General features: G+C 40.6%; 1 protein-coding gene across 1 annotated transcript in view; it reads right to left on the bottom strand.

Annotated features, from left to right (window-relative positions):
- The window catches only part of LOC122802354 (ankyrin and armadillo repeat-containing protein-like), a 1,115,117-nt gene that overhangs the window by 121,495 nt on the left and 969,446 nt on the right, over nt 1-24,176 (bottom strand). Inside the window, exon 19 of the mRNA XM_044071991.1 lies at nt 18,402-18,508. Within this exon, the coding sequence (XP_043927926.1) occupies nt 18,402-18,508 (107 nt within the window). The remainder of the gene's footprint in view (nt 1-18,401; nt 18,509-24,176) is intronic.

Raw genomic sequence — 24,176 nt, forward strand, 5'->3', positions numbered from 1 at the left:
GTTACATTGAAGAGGGAATTTGAGAAACTAGCAGGCAGAATATGATTGGAGATGGAAAAGTAAGGTAGGATTATAGGGAACTTGAAGTCGACTGGAGTGTCCCAGGATCTTGAGGAACAGAACGCCACTGATGGACAATGTCAGTGTAGAAGGGTTCAATCTGATTTTACAAGAATGCATTAGACAAGTACAGTTGCTCATAATATACTTACCATAACAGTTGATCTTTGAGGGGAGATAATTATAACAGTAAATCATAGCATGTGGGCTTATCCATCTTATGTATTCTTTCTTTGTCAGTGTTTTTATAATATCTGCTTATATTCCTGTAAGGGGTATGCAATCTCATACCAACATTCTATAGAGCCTTTGTTGCTGCAAGAGACAGTCACATATAGATGTAATTTTTAGGATTAGTCTTTGTTTCATGACCCCTTTCTGTCTCTCGCAAGAAGGTAACAAAAAAGATGATCCTGATAGGTCTATAGATCATTACAAATATTAAAACAAAACAACAAAATGACACAAAGTAACCAGTTTATTCAGTAGAATCAGTTTACTCAATAAGAAAGACAAAACTGGAGCCAACCTTTCCCTCTCTAACAATGACCTTTAAAATTCACAATTAGACAAGGAAGAAAAAAAAAACAGAACTAAAGCAACTGCAGACATGTATTTCTTTGTGTTTATGCTTGTGTGTAAGTGTACATGCGAATCTGACTGGGAGGTCACAGTAGGAGCAATTAGTTAAGGGATAGGGAAGGTTTGTGTGTGTGTGTGTGTGTGTGTGTGTGTGTGTGTGTGTGTGTGTGTGTGTTTCAGTATAGGAGAATGGATGAATGTGTCTTTGGGAGCTATGATGTGGGTGAGTGTGTACGTGTTTGTTTGTTTATGTATTTCTGGTAATGGTTTAGATTAAGTCTGACTAGCATGCTGAAAAATATTATAATGGCTATTATTTATAAGTGAAATCACTAATTTGACCCCAATCAGACATCTAAGCTGTGCACAGTCAGCAAAATGAATATATGTATGTCTGTGTGTGTTTGCTTCTGAGTTTCCATATACATGTGAGATAAAGTTTCTATCTCTCTCTCTCTGCTTCTGCGTCAGTCTGTGTGTCTGTCCATGTGTGTGTGTGTGTGTGTGTGTGTGTGTGTGTGTGTGTGTTTGCACGTGTGTATACAAGTGCATGCCTGTCAGTGTATAAGCTTCAGTATGTGTGAGAGGGCTTCTCTCTCTGCATCTACATCAGTCTGTTTGTATGTCTGTATATGTAAGTCTCTGGGTGTTTGCATGCACCTGCACTTGTGTGTGTGTGTGTGTGTGTGTGTGTGTGTGTGTGTGTGTGTGTGTGTGTGTGTGTGTGTGTGTGTGTGTGTGTGTGTGTGTGTGTGTGTGTATGTGTGTGCAGACACATGCACACATTATTAAATACTTACATCATTTATGTATTAGATATAAAAAAACTTTCTCCAATAACAATTATATATCCTGCACCAACTTTGAAACATTGGGCAAAGGAACTATTTTACATCAAAAATATGCAAACAATGTATATACTATTGATAAGACAAATACAAAACAGTTTAAGAGAGTACTCATTTTCTAAACATATTAATTGCATCCTTGGCAGGCATTACAGGGTAATAACTTACAGTCCAGGAGAGGGGAGATCTTCTGCCTATAGTGTGTAGCCTCACAACAACCCTGGATGGTCCATTATTTCCCTTTAATCCACTCCCTTTCAGGCATTAATACTTGCTTAAACACTTGAAGTATATATCCCAGACTGCCAAACAGCTGCACTACATTAAAAATGAATCCTAAAGGCTATTCCATTACACCCACTACAACTTAGAGGTCAGGCTAAAGTACAGAACAAGCAAACAAATGCAAGTTAGGGAATGAGTGAATAACATAATAAATAAATAAATAAATATATAAATAAATAAGTTTAAAACACTTGAATTATAGAGCCCTGGCTATACAGTTCATTCAAACAGCTATTCTGTTTTAAATGGCTAATCTTTTTAACCCTTACAATACCTCCTACAACTTAAGGGTCAGTCTAAAGTACAGATCAAGCAAACAAATGCAAGTTAGAGACTGTGTAAAACAAAAATAATAATAAAAAAAATGAAAAACAGAAGTAAAAAAAAAGTTAACGTAGCTCTGGCTGCACAAGTGAAACAGCTTCAATGTTGATTTTTTTATTTCTACATGCAAGTGAAGTAGTATTAATAGGGGACACATTCACTTACCCATAAACATTTAACAAATATAAACTCAGATCACAACATGCTGATAAGACTTGTTAGTTGTGACATAAGTATACCAGATGAATTACTTAATTGTACTGGACCCCACTAAGAGTGTGCTGTTTTATGCTCAACACATCTTGTAATAATTTTCTAAAAAATAATAAAATATTTTGAGCAGATAAAAAGAGTATGCTGTTTTATAGGCTGGTATAAATTAAAGTGGATGAAATTAAATACGGTCTGTTTCACTGACATCAGCTGCATTTCATATCCTTGCCGTGGCTCGGACTAAAGCTTAGTCTGCCAAATGCAATTTTTTTTTATCTAAAGCATAATGCATTGTTACAACACCATGGGGAATGTGAGCTTGAGCTCATATCACTTCTGCAATCATGGCACTCATTAATGGAGCTGATTCCATCTGTTCTCAATCCAGTGTATTCAGCTTTGTTTTAAAGCAGGATTCCAACAGAATTTTAGTGCTTCATCACTCATCATGAAACCTGTTCTCTCATCATACACGGTTCCATGCACACATATATATATCATGCTTACATATGCATCAGTATGTCTCTCTATCTTTATATTGAGATGGTCTCCTTAAGCATTAGTTTGCTTGATACAGGACTAGTCATCACAATTTGATCTACTCTTGTTGTGTAAAATGCAAGAATGCTGCAAGACAACTACTTGACCCCTTCCCTGCAGGATCCATGATATAGTCCATCGTAGAGTTTCACTAAGTTGAGTTTCAATGGGATAGGTTTGATATTGTATATACTCGTATCTGTATCTATAATCTATATCTAGCTGTATCTATAGAGCTATATTTGGCTCTCTTATCTTCATAGGTTCATAGGTGCATAGGTGTGTACTAGGCTAATGGCCCTAGAGCCTTTACAAGCCTAGCCCATAGAAGTGCCCTGGCATCGTGCCGCCAGACGTTACTTCTCAGTGGCTCTCTCAAGTAGAACCACTGGAGTGATCCCCGGGGTGAACTTTCTATTTCCCATCCACTCATCAAGATTTCTCTTGAAGACGGCTAGTGAGGTGCTCTGCTTGACATGTATGGGAAGTCTATTCAAGAGAATGGGCAGTCTCTGGGTTATGAACCTGTCCCTCCAGCATGTTCTGTTGATTGTGGCAATGAGGCTGAGGTCTCTGGAGCATGTAGTGTGGAGGGATTGGGATTTCTTTAAATGTATCATTTCTAACAGAGCTGGTCAGACATGGCTTTGTAAGTCAAGCAGAGATCGCCTCTTAGTAGATTCATAGGTTCATACTAGGCTATCTGCCTTAGGGCATTTATAAGCCTAGCCAGAGTGTGTTTGGCTTTCGCCACCCATTTTAAATTCATTTTGCTATGCCCTTTTTCGAGGTTAGTATACTGTGCCTCTGTCTAACAGTGACACAGAAGTGATACCCAGGGTAAACCTACAATCTCCCATCCACTCATCAATATTCCTCTTGAAGAGAGTCAATGAGGGACTCTGCCTAACCTGGACTGGGATTTTATTCCAGAGTGAAGGGAGCCTCTGGGTTATGAATCTGTCCCTCCAGCATGTCCTATTTATTTCAGTGCTGAGGTTCAAGTCTCTCGAGCGTAGCTTGATGGGATTTGGATTTTCTGAGGTGCAGCATGTCCATTAATTCCGGGTTGGACATGGCTTTATATGTCAGGCACAGATCGCCTCTGAGCAGGTGGTATGCCACTGAGTAGAGCTGGAGTTTCTTTAACTGGGCAGCATATGGCATCTGTTTGAGCCTTTTGATCCTCTTGGTGAGGTACTTTTGGGGTCTTTCCAGTTGCTGCAGGTGTCTGGTAAGGTACATCCCAAAAGGGGCATTGCACTCAATTATGGGCCTGATGAGGGATGAGTAAAGAGGCACGATGACCTCCCCTGATCTAGATGTGAATCCCTTCATGAATAGGTGGGCTATATAAAATGTTTTTCTAACCACTTTGGCCACTTGGTTGTCAAATGAGAGATTGCTATCAACTTGGGTCCCAAGGTCCCTAATTACTTCTTCTGTACTTAGTGGATTACCACCTATGTGGTAATTTGTGGGCACTTTGTTTTTGCCAAAGGGGATGACTATACACTTTTTGGCGTTTAGCTTGAGGCCATGGCTCTGGCACCAGTTGTCTGTTTCTATGAGGCCCTTTTGGAGGATGGTTGTGTCGGCTGGAGAGTCAATTATGGCGCCCAGTTTGCAGTCATCTGCGAACTTGGTCAGCCACAGTCCTTCCGTGTTGGCCTGTACCTCCGAGAAATATATACCGAACAAGAGAGGTCCCAGGACTGAGCCTTGTGGGATGCCACTTGTAACTGGTTTGGAGTCTGACATGGCTCCAGCAATTCTAAGCATGTGGGTTCTGTCCTTGAGCCAGTTTGCAACCCATCTAGTGACATATGGGTTTATATTTAAGCTGGTGAGCTTATCTATAATGCCCGAGTGGGGTATTGTATCGAAGGCTTTTGCGAGGTCCAAGTAGGCTGTGTGGACCACCATCCCCTCTTCAATGGTCTTGGTGACTGTTTCAAAGAAATCAACCAGGTTTAAGAGGCAGGATCTGCCCCTAACAAAGCCAAACTGGGTAGGATCCAGTGTCTGTAGGTCCCCAATATCTTTATTTATGAGGTCCATGATGATCCTTTCCATAGCTTTGCAGACCAAGCTAGTAAGGCTTATGGGGCAATAGTTTCCAGGATCCGTTGAGGCACCACCTTTGTGGAGAGGGACCACTGTTGCTGTACACCACTCTTTGAGTACATATCCTGTAGTAAGGCTGAGATTGAACAGTAGTTTTATGTTTGGGTTTAGCTCTTCTTGGATTTCATGTAGGACGCAGCCCGGGACACCTTCTGGTCCGATTGATGCTTTGTTTTTTGCTTTGGAGAGGGTGGCTCTTACCTGAGCATCTGAGATGTCAGGGGGGGCAGCACTCTGCTGGGATAGATATTTGCCCTTTTGGTGGGGGGGGGGAGTTTGCACTGAACCTGTCAGCTAGGATGTTGGCAATGTCTGTGGGTTTGATGTATTTTTTGTCATTTTGGACTCATTCTGAGCATATCTGGGAATTCCCACCCAGGTTCCTAACATAACTAAAGAAAGCCTTGTGATTATCCTTAGTGTCCTGTGCAATTTTTCTCTTGAAGCTGGCCTTAGACGATTTTATGAGTGCCCGTAGTTTTTTGCTAATACTGATCAGAGATGCCTTCCCTTTTTGGGATTTTGCTGTATCATGTAGTGGCTTCCTCCTTCTATTGTATAGTTTGTTTATGGCTGGGGTCCACCAGACAGGACGTCTACCTTTGGAGGATTGGGTCTTGGTTTTATTTGGGATTGCATGATCCATGCATTCCTGAAGGTGTTCATAGAATGCATTTATAAAGGATTCTGCGGTCTGGGACATATTTTCCACAGGCTCAGGGGCTTTGAAGGATTCCACCTTGGTTTTGAGGATTGTGAAATTTGCTTTAGAGAAGTTTTTCACTGTGGTTTTCTGGGCAGGGGGTGGGGTCAGGATGTGAATATCCAGTGAGATTAGTTTATGGTCTGATCTTACCAGTGAGGGATACACTTCTGGTCTGGAGCATAGAGTCCCCATGTTGGTGATGATCAGGCCCAGTAGGTTTTCCCCTCTTGTGAGAGTGGTAACAAGTTGTTCCATAGCATTTGAGTTTATAAATTCTAGGAACCTTTGGGCTAGGGTGTTGGAGCTGGAGTAATGCTCCCAGTCTATGTTTGGGTAGTTGAAGTCACCCAATATAATGGTGTTTGGAGAGACCTTCATATTTTCCAGTGTTCTCATTAAGGCCGAGTGGGGTTCCTGGGTTTGGGAGGGTGGTCTGTAGCAAGCTATAAACTGGAAGGCAGTTTTACCCACTGTTCGTTGCACATGGATAGTCTCTGATGCTTCATGCTGTGCCACCAACCTGGAGGTGTGGGTATCTTTGATGAATATTGATACTCCCCCTCCTTTTGTGGTTCGGTCCAAGTTTTGGGGCCGAAAAGCACGGTATGAGGTATAACCTGGTAGTGCTGGGGTGCTCTCGGGAGCCTTGAACCAGGTTTCTGTTACTGCAGAGATATCAATGTTCTCCATGCTAAGGAGAGTTTTGAGTGCATGCATCTTGAGGTTTAGACTTCTGGCATTGAGTAGCATTACTCTTAGTTTCTTATCCCTTGTGATACCTATGGAGGTGGGTTTGTCTTTTGAGCCTTGACTAAAAAAGGCACTATGGGGGAAGCAAGAGCCTTTGCCAATATCTGAAAGCCCAGGGGTGACAGGTGCAAGCTGTCCCTAGCGAAGCATCGTGGCTTGTCGAGCATGTCATCCCAGGCTGACAGGCATTGGATCCCAATTGTGGGAGGAGAGGCTGGACTCTGCCCTTCTGAGTTGGGAATTTCTGGTTAAAAGGCTTATAGTTCCTGCATATTTGAACTGCTTCTTACTAAATTGGTACACCTTGTTTGCTGTAGGATAGACTAGATCCAGGCCTGCTGAATCTAGATTTGTTTGTATAACTTGAGCACTAATCCAGGCATTCTTTAAAGTATTCAATTGTATTTATTACTGCTTGGTAGTAACTTGATTAAAGTGTAGCCATCATTTTAAGTCTTTTTGATTAATCACTTGGGCTCAGACCAGTTGTTTTACATTTGGAAGGTTTGTGGCCTGCACTGTGGTGGCAGAACAGGTAGCTTACATCCTTCTAAGTTGGGAACTGCTGATTGAGGGCTCAGTGTCTGTTATTCTAAAAGTGTATTAGTTCTGGTTTAAGCACTTGGGCTTCAGGCCAGTTATTTTACATTAGGAAGGTTCGTGGTCTGCACTCTTGTGGGAGGAGAGGCTGGACTCTGCCTTTCTGAGCTGGGAATTTCTGGTTAAAGGCTTATAGTGCCTGCATATTTGAACCGTTTGTTACTAAATTGGTATACCTTGTTTGCTGTAGCATAGACTAGATCCAGGCCTGCTGAATCTAGCTTTGTTTGTATAACTTGAGCAATAATCCAGGCATTCTTTAAAGTATTCAATTGTATTTATTACTGCTTGGTAGTAACTTGATTAAAGTGTAGCTATCATTCTAAGTCTTTTGGATTAAGCACTTGGGCTCAGACCAGTTGTTTTACATTAGGAAGGTTTGTGGCCTGCACTGTGGTGGCAGGACAGGTAGCTTACATCCTTCTAAGTTGGGAACTGCTGATTGAGGGCTCAGTGTATGTTATTCTAAAAGTGTATTAGTTCTGGTTTAAGCACTTGGGCTTCAGGCCAGTTATTTTACATTAAGAAGGTTCGTGGTCTGCACTCTTGTGGGAGGAGAGGCTGGACTCTGCCCTTCTGAGCTGGGAATTTCTGGTTAAAGGCTTATAGTGCCTGCATATCTGAACTGTTTCTTACTGAAATTGGTACACCTTGTTTGCTGTAGCATAGACTAGATCCAGGTCTGCTGAATCTAGCTTTGTTTGTATGCTTGTTTGCTTGTTATTTCCCTGAAATGCTAATTCCACCTAAAACGCGACTTTTCAGCGCTTCTGTGGATCCCTAGTGACATCTGCATTGCTTACTGTACTTATTTCCTTGTTTCACTTGAAAGAAAGTTACTGTTTGTCATTTTGCATTTAAGTTACCTGTAACACATTGCATTTAAGTTACCTGGCACTTGCTCACTAAAGCAATTATATAAGTCAGCACTAAAAAATTAAAAGCACTACACCCTCACAAACTCCCCTTGAGTACCTTGTTCCCCATTGGCCCTGTTTTCAATTATAAAGGAATTCCCAATACTATTCTAGCATGTCCAAAGGTCAGTTGTCAATCTCCTCTCTGGTCCAGCTGGTGAATCTGGGAATCTTGAGGCAATGTTACAACTGCCTCATGTACACAGACAACCCTCTCCTCCTCCCAACAAATTCCAACACATGTGAGAGATGCAACCATATAGCCAAACTGGAGGCTAAGCTCTCTCAACTCAGTAATGATGAAACCTGTCAGGAGGAGAAGGAAATCACACTCACTACAATTCCAGTCTCACATAGACCTACCATGACAGCAAACCAAACACATAAACACACAAAAACATACTTGGAGGCTCTAAATAAAAATCTGCCTAAGCAGCAGAGACCTCCAAAGCAGACACCCAAGCAACCGCTACCCCAAAACAAAACACGTGCAACACATAGCTCACAAAGCCAGTGTGCTGAACAGTCACAGCCCTTAAGGCTTAAAAACACATCTGATACACTTGTAAAAGGTGACTCTATCATCAGGCACACTGACATCCCGCTCACCAGGCTGAACAAGGAGAAGGTCACGGTGAGCTGCCTGTTGGGTGCTAGGATCCGCCACATAACACAAGCACTCAGGTCACTCCAAGGCAAGTGCAAATATGACTCCATCATTGTCCATGCTGGTGTGAATGACCTGAGACGTACCTCCCTGGACTACATGAAAAGAGACATAGAGGAGCTCTCTGAGCATGTGGCCCAGGCCGGTATGACCCTGACCTTGAGTAGCATCTTACCCTCACCAAGAATGATGCCACAATATGAAGACAAGATGATCAATTTCAACAATTGGCTTAAGTATTGGTGTCATTCAAAGGGGATCCAATGCCTGTCAGCCTGGGATGACATGCTCGACAAGCCACGATGCTTCACTAGGGACGGCTTGCACCTGTCACCTCTGAGCTTTCGGATATTGGCAAAGGCTCTTGCTACCCCCATAGTGCCTTTTTTAGTCAAGGCTCAAAAGACAAACCCACCTCCATAGGTATCACAAGGGATAAGAAACTAAGAGTAATGCTACTCAATGCCAGAAGTCTAAACCTCAAGATGCATGCACTCGAAACTCTCCTTAGCATGGAGAACATCAATATCTGTGCAGTAACAGAAACCTGGTTCAAGGCTCCTGAGAGCACCCCAGCACTGCCAGGTTATACCTCATACCATGCTTTTCGGCCCCAAAACTTGGACCAAACCAAAAAAGGAGGGGGAGTATCAATATTCGTCAAAGATACCCACACCTCCAGGTTGGTGGCACAGCACGAAGCATCAGAAACTATCCATGTGCAACTAACAGTGGGTAAAACAGCCTTCCAGTTTATAGCCTGCTACAGACCATCCTCCCAAACCCAGGAACCCCACTCGGCCTTCCTGAGAACACTGGAAAATATGAAGGTCTCTCCAAACACCATTATATTGGGCGACTTCAACTACCCAAACATAGACTGGGAGCATTACTCTAGCTCCAATACCCTAGCTCAAAGGTTCCTAGAATTTATACACTCAAACGCTATGAAACAACTTGTTACCACTCCCACAAGAGGGGAAAACATACTGGACCTGATCATCACCAACACGGGGACTCTATGCTCCAGACCAGAAGTGTATCCCTCACTGGTAAGATCAGACCATAAACTAATCTCACTGGATATTCACATTCCGACCCAGGGGCGGCTCATGGCATCAGGTTGCCGGACTGCAGCCCCCTCAAAATAAACAAAAAATTATTTTTTGAAATTTCACACATGCGCAGTAGTCCCGACTACTGTCAGTCTATGCGCATGCTCAAGGCAGTCTGGCAGTCCCCATAGGGGGACACAAGGAGACATCTGTGCACTTTTAAAGTGCACAGACTTGCTAGGATTATGGGTCACGTCCAGACTGCAAGAGCAGCAGTCAGGACAGTCTTGTCATCAGGAAGGAGCTTTGGGATCTTGCGGGTCTTTGGAGTATTGCACGGGCAGGATGTATTCAGGTAAGTGTATGGTGCTTTTTACTTTACAATGTTTATACTGGATTGTGTATGGTGCTTTTATGTTTATACTGGATTGTGTGTGTATGGTGCTTTGATGTTTATACTGGATTGTAAGTGTATGGTGCTTATGTTTTACAATGTTTATACTGGAGAGAGGTGTGTGTGTGTGTGTGTGTGTGTAAATGCCCCAGGTGCTCATGGTGGTGTGGTAGGGAATACCTCAGGCTTGAACCCTGTACCCTGTATGCAGGTGTTAAAGACTTGAGTTCCCTACCCACCACCATTTGTAAAAAAAATTGCAGATTTTTGCCTCATATTCAATCTGATCTGTTCCTCATAATATCTGTGGTTTGTAAATGCTGTAATGCTTGATATTTGATGGTGTAGTAGTAGCATTGTTGCCTCACAGCTGCAGGTTTTCGTGTTTGATTCTTGGCTGGGGTTCCTTCTTTGTGGGGTCTGTATCTTCTCCCTGTGTTTGTGTGGGTTTGCTTTTGTGTCCTCCCATGTTACAAAGACATGTCTGCATTATTTCTTCCTGGGCCTCTGCTGAAAATTGTTTTTTTGTTCCAAGTCAGACTGTCCTGATTAAAAAATGTTAAATAAAATTGACAGGCATTTGAATTTCAGACTTAAGGGTTTTTGAATGTTTAATTTCTTGCATATTTTATGGTGCAGTGGTAGTATTGTTGCTTCACAGCTATAGGTTTTCTGGTTTGATTCTTGGTTGGGGTGGCTTCTGTGTGGAGTCTGCATCTCCTCCCTGTGTTTGTGTGGATTTGCTCTGGTGCCCTGCCATTTTACAAAGACGTGTCTGCAGTATTAATCCCTGCGTCTCTGCTGAAAATTGGTTTTGTTCTGTCCGCAGTAAAATTGACAGGCATTTGAATTTCAGACTTCAGGTTTCTGAATGTTTAAATCCTTGCATAATTGATGGTGCAGTGGTAGTATTGTTGCCTCACAGCTATAGGTTTGATTCTTGGTTGGGGTGGCTTCTGTGTGGAGTCTGCATCTTCTCCATGTGTTTGTGTGGATTTGCTCTGGTGCCCTGCCATTTTACAAAGACGTGTCTGCAGTTTTAATCCCTGCTGAAAATTGTTTTTGTTCTGTCCGCAGTAAAATTGACAGGCATTTGAATTTCAGACTTCAGGTTTCTGAATGTTTAATTCCTTGCATAATTGATGGTGCAGTGGTAGTATTGTTGCCTCACAGCTATAGGTTTTCTGGTTTGATTCTTGGTTGGGGTGGCTTCTGTGTGGAGTCTGCATCTCCTCCCTGTGTTTGTGTGGATTTGCTCTGGTGCCCTGCCATTTTACAAAGACGTGTCTGCAGTATTAATCCCTCGTCTCTGCTGAAAATTGGTTTTGTTCTGTCCGCAGTAAAATTGACAGGCATTTGAATTTCAGACTTCAGGTTTCTGAATGTTTAATTCCTTGCATAATTGATGGTGCAGTGGTAGTATTGTTGCCTCACAGCTATAGGTTTTCTGGTTTGATTCTTGGTTGGGGTGGCTTCTGTGTGGAGTCTGCATCTCCTCCCTGTGTTTGTGTGGATTTGCTCTGGTGCCCTGCCATTTTACAAAGACGGGTCTGCAGTATTAATCCCTGCGTCTCTGCTGAAAATTGGTTTTGTTCTGTCCAGTAAAATTGACAGGCATTTGAATTTCAGACTTCAGGTTTCTGAATGTTTAATTCCTTGCATAATTGATGGTGCAGTGGTAGTATTGTTGCCTCACAGCTATAGGTTTTCTGGTTTGATTCTTGGTTGGGGTGGCTTCTGTGTGGAGTCTGCATCTCCTCCCTGTGTTTGTGTGGATTTGCTCTGGTGCCCTGCCATTTTACAAAGACGGGTCTGCAGTTTTAATCCCTGCGTCTCTGCTGAAAATTGTTTTTGTTCTGTCTGCAGTAAAATTGACAGGCATTTGAATTTCAGACTTCAGGTTTCTGAATGTTTAATTCCTTGCATAATTGATGGTGCAGTGATAGTATTGTTGCCTCACAGCTATAGGTTTTCTGGTTTGATTCTTGGTTGGGGTGGCTTCTGTCTGCATCTCCTCCCTGTATTTGTGTGGATTTGCTCTGGTGCCCTGCCATTTTACAAAGGCGTGTCTGCAGTATTAATCCCTCGTCTCTGCTGAAAATTGTTTTGTTCTGTCTGCAGTAAAATTGACCAGCATTTGAATTTCAAACTTCATGTTCTTCAGAATACATAGTAGCACAACCTTTTTTTAGCAATTTTCTAAGTTTATAAGATGAATATTTTAAATTTGTCCCTATTTTTGGGACTGTATTCCCCCCATTATTGGCTTCATCCAGGTTTTTGTGCTAAGGTTGACAGCTATGGCAAGAACTGAATTCACTGAATATGTTTGAGGGCTGTATTCCCTCATTACTGGGTTTGTCCAGGTGTTTTGTACTAAGAGGTTGACAGCTATGGTGAGAACTGAATTCACTAAATGATAGCCATTTAAGTTTCAGTCTTCCTCTCTTTTACAAAGCAGCTGATGTGGCGTAGTGGTATGTTACTCTGACTGTTTTTTGCTCAGGGACCTCGGCACTAAAATATATGGTGGCAACACAACATTTTATTCTAGCAACTTTCCAAGATTATACAAGCAATGTTTAATGTGCCCCTGTTTTTTGGGCTTTTGCCCCCCCCCCCCAATGCATTTTGGCTTTTTCCAGTTTTCTTGAGCTGCGAAGTTGAGATGCAGTTGAGTATTGAGTAGATTTTACAAGGAGCTGAGAGCTGCAGGGGAATAGAAGTTTAGTGCATTGCCTAGTTAATACTATAGCACAACAGGTTGTGTACTTGCTTTTGATGCAGAAGGCTGTGGGTTCTACTCCCACAAGGGGTGGATGCTGTCGTACTGAGAATGTTCTCCTTGGTGAAGATACTAACTATGAGTTCGTTATCAGTTTGCCATCTATTTCCTCTTGCAATATTATTACTAGCTTATCATTTTTTTAATGTAATATAGGCAATTTATTCCTGAGGGGCAACAGACACTTTATTTTTCGATGAAACCATGAAATATAAAGATGATTGCTAGCAGCAACCGCTTCATTAGTTACAGATTTCTTTAATGTGGAATTATTTAGATGACTTACTTCAGAGATTGTGCATATTTACTGATAATGGACTGTAGAATTGTGCATATTTACTGATAAAGGTGGACTGTAGAATTGTGCATATTTACTGATAGTGGTGGACTGTAGAATTGTGCATATTTACTAATAATGGTTGACTGTGGAATTGTGCATATTTACTAATAATGGTGGACTGTAGAATTGTGTATATTTACTAATAATGGTAGACTGTGGAAGTCTGAGTAGACTTTTTTTATGATAAATGTTCTCAACTGGGCAGTTTTGCCATTATGGGTGCATATGGTTTGTTTCATTGCTTACTGGAAAAATGTTCAAAACAAATTTAAAACACCCTCTAACAAGTGTACTGTATTGTACAAGGAATATAATTTTAGTACAATGAGGAAGGTGTATCAAAGAGCACATGTATGTTTCATATGCAAGGGGCCTATGATTGAAAACAGCCCAAAATTAATCTTTATCTGCCACTGGCAAAATGTATTTTCTTTGAATGTGGGTTTCAATGCTGTTTCAATGAATGTGAGTTTCAAGGGCAGAGAAGTTTTAATGCTAAGTTTTCATTGTGAGACTGCATTGCTTTGTTTAACAGATGACTTAGTGTTTGTGCTGTAAAATACAAAATAAAACTTTCAAATGAAGTCCAACTCATCATAGAAGTAAAGCAGTATGCACACTAGTGTTTATGGTAAATGGAGTGAAATAGCCAAGTATAATGGTTCATTGGAATGGCTGCAGAGGCTCCATTCAACCATTATTTTGTCAGAGGGGGAAGGGCAGCAAACTCAGACAGGCCCAGCTGAACTATACCTCACAACTGTCCAGATTTTCAAAGAATGAATAGATTTTTGCTTCTTATTTTTGGTTTGTTGTTCATAAAATTTGTAGTTTTAATTCCTAAATGATTTGCCAGAAGTCACTCAATAATAAGTTTCAGACTTCATAACCTTCAGAAAAATGCATGTTAAAGTAAGAGCTGTTCTATCAACTGTTTCAATTTATACAAGAGCAATTTTAGTACTGTTTATATGTGCCCCAATATATTTGGCCTTGTTCAGATTTACTGCATTAACAGGTTGAGAGGTACATGCAAATAAATTGCTTTATAGAATTAGGCATAGCCAACCTCTCAACTGTCCCCAATTTTGGCTCAAAATGTTGCTCTTCCCCTAATAATCCCTCCATAAAATAGCAATTTTGGAAGAAAACATAGAGGGTTTACAATTAAGAAATAACTGTAATAATCAAAGTTATAGATTACTTGAAATGCATGTAGATTCTTTTATATTTTGTCAGCTGCTCAAGGTAGCAGTACTAATATTAAAGTGTCCCTTCTTTGACAGGTAGCAGCTGTATTGTGTGTCTATTTTATATTTTTGCATCACATTTTTGGTCCATTTTTCATAAAATTGTGTTTTTTGGCAAATTAGTGACAAATCACTAAAGACTGAAGTTAGAAAATGACAGACATTTGAGTTTCAGATTTTATACCCTTCAGAAAATTCATACTAATGCAAGACCTATTCTATTATCTTTCTAAGTTTATTAGAGCAATATTTAAAAATTGTCCTTATTGTTGGGCCTTTGTCCCACTTCTGTGTATGGCTTTGTCCAGATTTCTTGCTCTTGAGGTTGAGAGGTATGACAAATGTGTCAGGGCCATCCCAGTCAGCCAGAGAGATTTCAAATTGTGACATGCCTGTTGCACCCCACTCCCCCATGTAGTGACTCTGGATGTGTCCAAGCAAGGCAAGGAGTAGTTGTATCTACCTTGGATGGGAGGACACACTGCATAAGTACTACAGTGGCTTTTCATCTGTCCTTGATTTTGCAGAATGGTCTGGTTTCTGTCATATTTTTCTACTGTTGATTTATGCTTATTACTCAGATTTATGCTTATTACTCAAAGTGCCTGTTGCTCTGTGTTTTTAAGTAGCAATGCTTTAATGACCATAAGGTAAGCTTGTCTGAGATCGTAAGATGCAAGTAAGCTTTAATAAGCATACTGTTAAAGAATTGCCAACACTGAAAGCCTTTCTGTTGTTGCCATGCAGAGAATACTTGACTAGATAATGTATAAGCCTTGGGTATTAAAGGACAGGATTCCATTATTTTAAAAGCTCATTACACTTGTTGGAGACTTCCAGTCATCTCTACAGACTTTACCCGTAAACTAAACAGAATGCCAATCATGTGTGGTCCATAACCTGTACAGTAATCCTTTAAGCAATGTATCTTGAGCTTGTTTCTTGTTTGCTTTTCATTTTTACTTTTATCATGTTTTCCCCATGAAACAAGTTGTCAGGCAGCAGGTCTTTTTGGATAAGAAACATTTTTACAAGTGGGGGCATCACATAGATTTCTACTTTCAGCATGTTACTTGGTACTTTAATAAAGCTGAATATATTATAATTAGGACTGCAGTGCAAGGAGAAGTGGTTTGAGTTGAGTGCTTCTGGTTTTCTTATACTTGATTTTGACTGGCATTCCAGTAATGTATTTAAAAAGTAATTTATTTTTTCATGCCTCACAACCTTTTGTTTCCATCTAGATATTAAGTAAGCTGTCATGCAGCCAATACATTGAAATATTTTTATTCTTCTACACTTATTTTTGTCTTGATTGGACTTTCATAATGATGGTTTGCCACCCAGGGCAGCATATTTAATTAAAGTTAGTTTTTTGTGGTTTTGTGCATAGCTCCTCCCCTTTCTGGTTGACCACACCCCCTCCCCTTGACCCCACCCATTCAGCTGTCTCCTGCAGCCCCCCTGTGATTTGAAGTCACCAGCCGCCACTGTTCCGACCCCACCCCCTGCCCAGAAAACCACAGTGAAAAACTTCTCTAAAGCAAATTTCACACTCCTCAAAACAGAGGTAGAATCCTTCAAAGCCCCCGGGCCTGTGGAAAATACGGCCCAGACAGCAGAATCCTTTATAAACGCATTCTGTGAACACCTTCAGGAATGCATGGATCATGCAATCCCAAATAAAACCAAGACCCAGTCCTCCAAAGGCAGACGTCCTGTCTGGTGGACCCCAGCCATAAACAAACTATACAATAGAAGGAGGAAGCTACTACATGATAGAGCAAAATCCCAAAAAGGGAAGGCATCTCTGATCAGTGTTAGCAAAAAACTATGGGCACTCATAAAATTGTCTAAGGCCAGCTTCGAGAGAAAAATTGCACAGGACAGTAAGGATAATCACAAGGCTTTCTTTAGTTATGTTAGTAACCTGGGTGGGAATTCCTAGATATGCTCAGAATTGGTCCAAAATGACAAAACATACATCGAACCCACAGACATTGCCAACATCCTAGCTGACAGGTTCAGTGCAAACCTCTCCCCCCCCACACCAAAAGGGCAAATATCTATCCCAGCAGAGTGTTGCCCCCCCCGACATCTCAAATGCTCAGGTAAGAGCCGCCCTCTCCAAAGCAAAAAACACAGCATCAATGGGACCAGATGGTGTCCCGGGCTGCGTCCTACATGAACTCCAAGAAGAGCTAAACCCAAACATAAAACTACTGTTCAATCTCAGCCTTACCACAGGATATGTACCCAAAGAGTGGCGTACAGCAACAGTGGTCCCTCTCCACAAAGGTGGTGCCTCAATGGATCCTGGAAACTATAGCCTCATAAGCCTGACTAGCTTGGTCTGCAAAGCTATGGAAAGGATCATCATGGACCTCATTAAAAAAGATATTGGGGACCTACAGACACTGGATCCTACCCAGTTCGGCTTTGTTAAGGGCAGATCCTGCCTCTTAAACCTGGTCAATTTCTTTGAAACAGTTACCAAGGCCATTGACGAGGGGAAGGTGGTCCACACAGCCTACCTAGACCTCACAAAAGCCTTCGATACAATACTCCACTCGGGCATTATAGATAAGCTCACCAGCTTAAATATAAAACCCTATGTCACTAGATGGGTTGCAAACTGGCTCAAGGACAGAACCCACATGGTTAGAATTGCTGGAGCCATGTCAGACTCCAAACCAGTTACAAGTGGCATCCCACAAGGCTCAGTCCTGGGACCTCCCCTGTTTGGTATATATTTCTCGGAGGTACAGGCCAACACGGAAGGACTGTGGCTGACCAAGTTTGCAGATGACTGCAAACTGGGTGCTATAATCGACTCTCCAGCTGACACAAGCATCCTCCAAAAGGGCCTCATAGAAACAGACAACTGGTGCCAGAGCCATGGCCTCAAGCTAAATGCCAAGAAGTGTATAGTCATCCCCTTTGGCAAAAACAAAGTGCCCACAAATTACCACATAGGTGGTAATCCATTAAGTACAGAAGAAGTAATTAGGGACCTGGGGATCCAAGTTGATAGCAATCTCTCATTTGACAACCACGTGGCCAAAGTGGTTAGAAAAACATTTTATATAGCCCACCTAATCATGAAGGGATTCACATCTAGATCAGGAGAGGTCATCGTGCCTCTTTACTCATCCCTCATCAGGCCCATAATTGAGTACAATGCCTTTTTTGGGATGTACCTTACCAGACACCTGCAACAACTGGAAAGACCCCAAAAGTACCTCACCAAGAGGATCAAAGGGCTCAAACAGATGCCATATGCTGCCCGGTTAAAGAAACTCCAGCTCTACTCAGTGGCATACCGCCTGCTCAGAGGTGATCTGTGCCTGACATATAAAGCCATGTCCAACCCGGAATTAATGGACATGCTGCACCTCAGAAAATCCAAATCCCATCGAGCTACATGATCGAGAGACTTGAACCTCAGCACTGAAATAAATAGGACATGCTGGAGGGACAGATTCATAACCCAGAGGCTCCCTTCACTCTGGAATAAAATCCCAGTCCAGGTTAGGCAGAGTCCCTCATTGACTCTCTTCAAGAGGAATCTTGATGAGTGGATGGGATATAGTAGGTTTACCCCGGGTATCACTTCTGTGTCACTGTTAGACAGAGGCACAGTATACTAACCTCGAAAAAGGGCATAGCAAAATTAATTTAAAATGGGTGGCGAAAGCCAAACACACTCTGGCTAGGCTTATAAATGCCCTAGGGCAGATAGTCTAGTATGAACCTATGAACCTATGAAATAATGCTTTTGCTCATTATTACTCTTTGGAAAAGTTTAAACTAATTATAACTATCTATATATGTATATACAAATTTACGTTTATGTAGAAATGTGGAGCCCCCACCCGGACCTCCACTGAAAACAGGTCAAGTGACCCAGTAAACAAAAGTCAAATAAATAAATAAATCAACAGATAAATAGTGCTACCTTGACCTGAAGAGAGCTGTGATGCTTCAGCAGATTCACAAGGATTGGTAATGCTTGTTCTTCAACAATTTTCTGTTGACTGTTAGGGTTGTTGGTGTGGGCTACACCTGTAGAAATATACAAATGATACACAGACTTAAGAATTGGACAGATACTACTCGATGCAATTTTACAAAGAACAAGTAAAGAAGAAATGTGTACAATGAAAAGAATAGAAATTATGTGCTAATGTGAAACAGTGGCCAGTAGACACTAACTTAACCTGCTCTATTCTGTTGAAACTGCCTAATTTGGTATACAGATTGTTTAATCAGCTACACACAGATACAAACACCACACAGTGTGTGTGTGTTGTGTGTGTGTGTGTGTGAACGGTATTATCTATCAATGTGCAGAACGTCAACAGACCTTGCATTGACTTCTGCATGTTGACATCGCACTTAAAGGAAAAATAGTCAAAACTGATAGTGAAAGGAAAGCAAAGTCTCCACCTACAATCAGTGAACCAAAAAGAAAAAAAAAAGAAACGTACAGATACATTGGTAATGTGCAGGATTAAGATTAAGGGCACTGTATGGATAGGGTTAACACCACTTCATCTCCCTGTGCCATCTCACTCATATATGCTAACCCTAATCCTAACTCAACTCCTGCCCCTAGCTCCAACTTGCACATTTTTTGGGGAGGAGGGTGACAAAAGACCTGGTTTATTTTATCAATGGAGGTATGAAGTGTGCAGGTATCTGAAGTATAAAAAAATGTACATTTTGTCCCAAAAAAGTTTTCATATTTTGAAATGCATACTCTTTTGAAACTGTCCTAAAAATCTATTAGATGCTTCTCGTTTAGATATATTAACAAAAATTACATCTGCATTATGAACAAGGTTAGAGGTTTTAAGCTACAACAGTTGCATACAAACTGAAAAACTGAATGAGATGCTAAAAAACAAACCAAAACCAAATGCATCCACAGATAACCATAAGGACAACAGTACAGCCTGTGCCAGAAGCAAAACTGAATCACCTTTAGTGCTTTCATCCACTATACACTTGAACTTTATCATGGACCATGAGTTAAAAGGGACTGGGCAGTTATAAAAGGCAAAATCATGGATATTCTGTACACTCAGGGATACTTAGGAGCTATGGGGATGTCTCTTTGTGTATGTGTGTGTGTGTGTGTGTGTGTGTGTGTGTGCACGTAAGAGTGTATACTTTGTGTGTTTGAATGTGTAAATATCTGTGGAAGAATGAATGAATGAGGAGGTTCTTGTGTCAACACAATGAATGGGCCTCCAGTGATGATTCCCACAGCAAAGTGTTTATTAGTGCTTGTGGCAATTCCTGCTCCAATCAGATACATTCAAATTAGCCAATAATAAGGTATTTCCTCATTGCAGCTGAATCACTGTTTTTCATGATCACATTAAATTGTCCTTTTTGCTGCAGTAGTTAACAATCATGGGTGGTTTCTTTCTGAATCCAGACCAGTATTTCACTGCATTTTTTACTTTTGTTTTTTCATCATGTGCTATATAACTGCAGATAAACCTCAAGGGTGTTTGTTGTTCTTCCTACTGAAAGTGAGTGTATACATTTACAGTAAAGCACATCTCCTTGATCTAATTATGAGGCAAATTAACGTTTTGGAGGAAGAATGAGGTTTAAGGGATGGCAGGATTTGAATGAGCTATGTAGTGTTGGTCCGACAATGACTGGATAGTTTAGAAGTGATGCATAATGTTTGCAGCTGGAATATGTCAATATGGTTTGTTTTCATTTATAGTAATCAAATAAAAAGCACCTTGGACTCACAGAAAGTGGCAAACACAGCTTTAATAGTCACAATCCAACAAACACAAAGCACGAGACGTCCACAATAATAAAATTAACGTTCACAATGTAAATCCCGTTTTCGTCATCAGCTTCATCATATGATAAGATGTCTCATTCATCCCCTTTTTATATATCCAATAATTAAAATGTAGCCAATGAAATTGAAGTTCAAATTAAAACATAAATCCTTTGGGCAGTACTCTGTCATTTACTAACATTAAAATACAACAGTGTAAAAGAAAATATGTTTAAAAACATTTGTAAAACAAATGGCATGTGAAAAAGTGTAAATATATTATAAAACCATTAAAAAGTGTCCCTGTACAAGTTATTGAAACTAGAATCTTACAAAATCAACTAAAACATATAAAAATATATCCCGAAAAGTAAGCTAATGGTTCCCTCTAGTGGCAACTTCAAAAAAAAACAAAAAAATATTGTAAGTTGACCAAGACAGCTAGGCCTTCTGGAGTGGCCTACACAGTGTCACCAAATAAATATAAGTACTCTCAAAGGTTAGATACTTTCTGCAAGGAACAACCACAATAGAAGTTTTAAATATATTTAGTAATACATAATAAAATAACATGAAAATATTGACTATATATTTACAGCAAACCACAGAGTTCAAATCACAGAAAATATTGAAATTAGCATTGATGGACAGACTCATACAATAAAGAAAAACACTCTCTAAACTAAGCTTCACTATAATCCTGACCAGATTTAAGAGAGTTTACTGATCCTTAATAACTTACCTGGGTAAAGCAAGATAAAATACGTGAGCAGTCTTTCTAGTCAGGCCCCCAAACAGAATACTCAATGCCCTGAGATTTCTCTTTGTAATATCTAAAATATAATTTCCAAAAGGGCTGGCAGAATGACCTCATCTGGTCACCTGTCTCTAAGTCTCGCAGTAGTCCCCTTTGAAGCCGAGACAAGAGTTTAGCATAGATAGCTACAATGCACATCTGAATGTTTATGGCAGTGCCTGGGGTTTCTCCACTTTTTACTGAGCTAATGAACAAAGGCTTTTTCCAAACCTAGAGTCTTCAGTTCTATCCAGTACCGTGAGGTGCTGTTTTAATGGTTTAACAGCTCATTTACATTTCCCTCATTTTTCTTAAAGTAAGCTAGCTGATACATTTAATTCAGCTGCAATAATACATGTACATTTCTTTTCACTCTAACAGGTTGCACTGTTGATACATTTCAACACAAACAAACTTCACAAATACATTTTTAGCACAAGCATTGGTACAAATCAGTTTGATATACAAATGGCATGTAGTTCCAACACATCTGCAACACAAGCATCTTGTACAAATCAGTCTGACATTCAAAGGATATATGCTTCACCAAACTCCAGCTGGCTATGCTGGCACTTGCCCATATCATTACACCTTTTTCCATGAGCTGTACCTCAGTTGCTATCCCAGGTAATGGGCTTTCATCTACTAATAAGAGAGACTTACCTTTCCTTGCATTGGCTTAACAGCATCCTGATCATCCATTTTGCAGCATAACATTCTTTATTCTTCCTGTAGCACATGTACGTGGGTTTTATTTATTTGCATTTTTGTTCTAGTTTTGGGATGCATTAATTGGTATTAAATGGATGGTGAAGTGCACTGAATTCACTTAATAAATGTAAATAACATTCTTCTGTATTTCTTTGTACCTAATCTCTTTGAACTACCTTCTGATCAGTGTCACTCGTTTACTTTTATTTATGTTTTTAGCTTTCATTTGTTGTAGAGACTGGGCTACTTTGTTGCATGAGTCTGTATACAATTCCCAACTCAGTTTCTTTCCGAACTCTGTGTGTTATGCTTTTAGTGACTCCTTCTCAGCCTGTTTTTGTTATATGTCCTTTTTCAGGTAAAGCAAGGAACTTTAACCTTTTGTAGTTCCTCCCACGATTTTTACTTTTCAACAAAAATATCAGTTTGAATCTGAGACTGAATTTTTATTTTGTCTTTAAATTCCAACACCAAGTTGGTTTGTTCTTTTTCTTTTTTGATTATGGTGTCCCTTGATTTACTGCTTTCTGGCTTACTTTAATATTTCATTATTCTCACTTGTGCAGAAGTTCAGAGAGCCTACTGGATAAACCAGCATCTGTTTTTTTTTTCGTTCTGCATTGCCGCATCTTTTGTTGTTCCAGTCACTTGTCAATTACATAAAATATAATCTTTCTGCCCAGTGTTCATTAGCCAAGGACTACAAACATTCTTTCTTCCTTTCCTTGAACTTACTGGTTATTCCTCTGATTTTCTAAGTCCTCTGATTTGGAAATATTTCCAGTCTTGGTGGCACTGTTGCTGTTCATCAAACACACTCCTTTACTGGCACATGGGTAGTAGGGCACTACTACCCCTCTCTGGCAGTGTCTTGGAGTGTCAGACTCCTCCCCTTGCATGGCAGTGGGTATAAAGGACCAATCAGCTGCCAGAGCACGATAGTCCTTCATAGCTATGGACAGCAGACCTCAGTTTTTTCTTATGCTACTGGAAGAGAAGGATTTCTGAGAACACTACCTTTTTCTTGTAAATTTGATCTCTGGAGTTCAGATAAGAAACCCTTTGGTCTATTTTATTTCTCCCTCTGTCTTTTATATTAGTGTTTGTAATGTATACAATTGTATGTGTGTTTCTTTAAGAAGAGAAAGTTTTATGTCTTCTCCAAATACAGTCCCTCAACATAAACTAGGCATTTGTCTAGTATCTCAAGGGGAGAAGCTGAAGCAGTCCAACTCAGTAGCTTAACTATCAGCGTTCTGTGTGGAAGTTTATGTTGAGATGCATATATAGTTTAGAAGAGTTTCCTGCATCATTGACTGCAGAAGAAAAATGTATATGAAATATATTATTTCCAGTGTTTCCTAGATGTTAAAACATGCATTAAAGAGTATCTTAGAAGGGGCTGACACTATTTCTAGAAATGCAGCTTTGTCAGTAGTTATGAGCAGGTATGCTAAGTTGCAGAGCCAAAATTTTTCTGATGACAATGTAATTTTATTTGCTCCCACTGAGTCTCACTGTGTGTTTGGTACTGCAGCTAATCAGATTCTTAAACCCTGGGATTACAAAGGGGTTCCAAAAATGTTTCATATTCCCAGGTTTAAATCATTTAAGCAGGATAATTTTGGTGGCCTCTTAAACAGAAGTCGCAGCCTAGCAAGATCTAAGACAGGAAATGTCAGGATGACAGCTCTGCCAAGTCCAACAAGAGGGGTCCCTTTCTCAAAAATTCCAACCTCCCAATTTATGACAATGCTGAGATGAGAAATCCAACTTTTTCAAATCTCCCAATGAGTGCTATGTCTCTAAAGTTGCCTCTCAACAAGGCGGCATAGCCATCAGTAGTTTCAGACAAATGTTCAAGATCCTCACCCTGCAGACAGTGCTTCCTCTACTTCTGAACAACTGCTTTGTAGTGACCCTGGATTTAAAGGATGTCTATCATCATAGACCTTACCAGCCAATCAGTAAAACAGTTCACTGTACCTATCCAGGCATGTCCAAAGGGCAGTTTCAGGTGTACTCTCCGGTCCAACTGGTGAATCTGGGAATTTTGAGGAAATGTTACAATTGCCTCATGTACACAGACAACCCTCTCCTCCTTCCACCAAACACTAATACATGCGAGAGATGCAATTATACAGCCAAACTGGAGGCTAAGCTCTCTCAACCCAAGACTGGACCAGACAGTCAAGAGGAGAAGGGAATTACTTGCATCACACCACCAGTCTCACAAAGACCTATGAAACCAGCACCGGCAAAAAACTCACATAAATACACAAAAACATACTTGGAGGCTCTAAATAAAAATCTGCAAAAGCAACAGAGACCTTCAAAGCAGACATCCAAGAAACCTCCACCCCCCAACACAAACCATGAAACACATACTTCACAAAACCAGTGTGCCACACAAT

The sequence above is a fragment of the Protopterus annectens genome, chromosome 5.part0 (assembly GCF_019279795.1).
Source record: "Protopterus annectens isolate FY-2018-M chromosome 5.part0, PAN1.0, whole genome shotgun sequence".
In the NCBI taxonomy this organism is placed as follows: Eukaryota; Metazoa; Chordata; order Ceratodontiformes; family Protopteridae; genus Protopterus; species Protopterus annectens.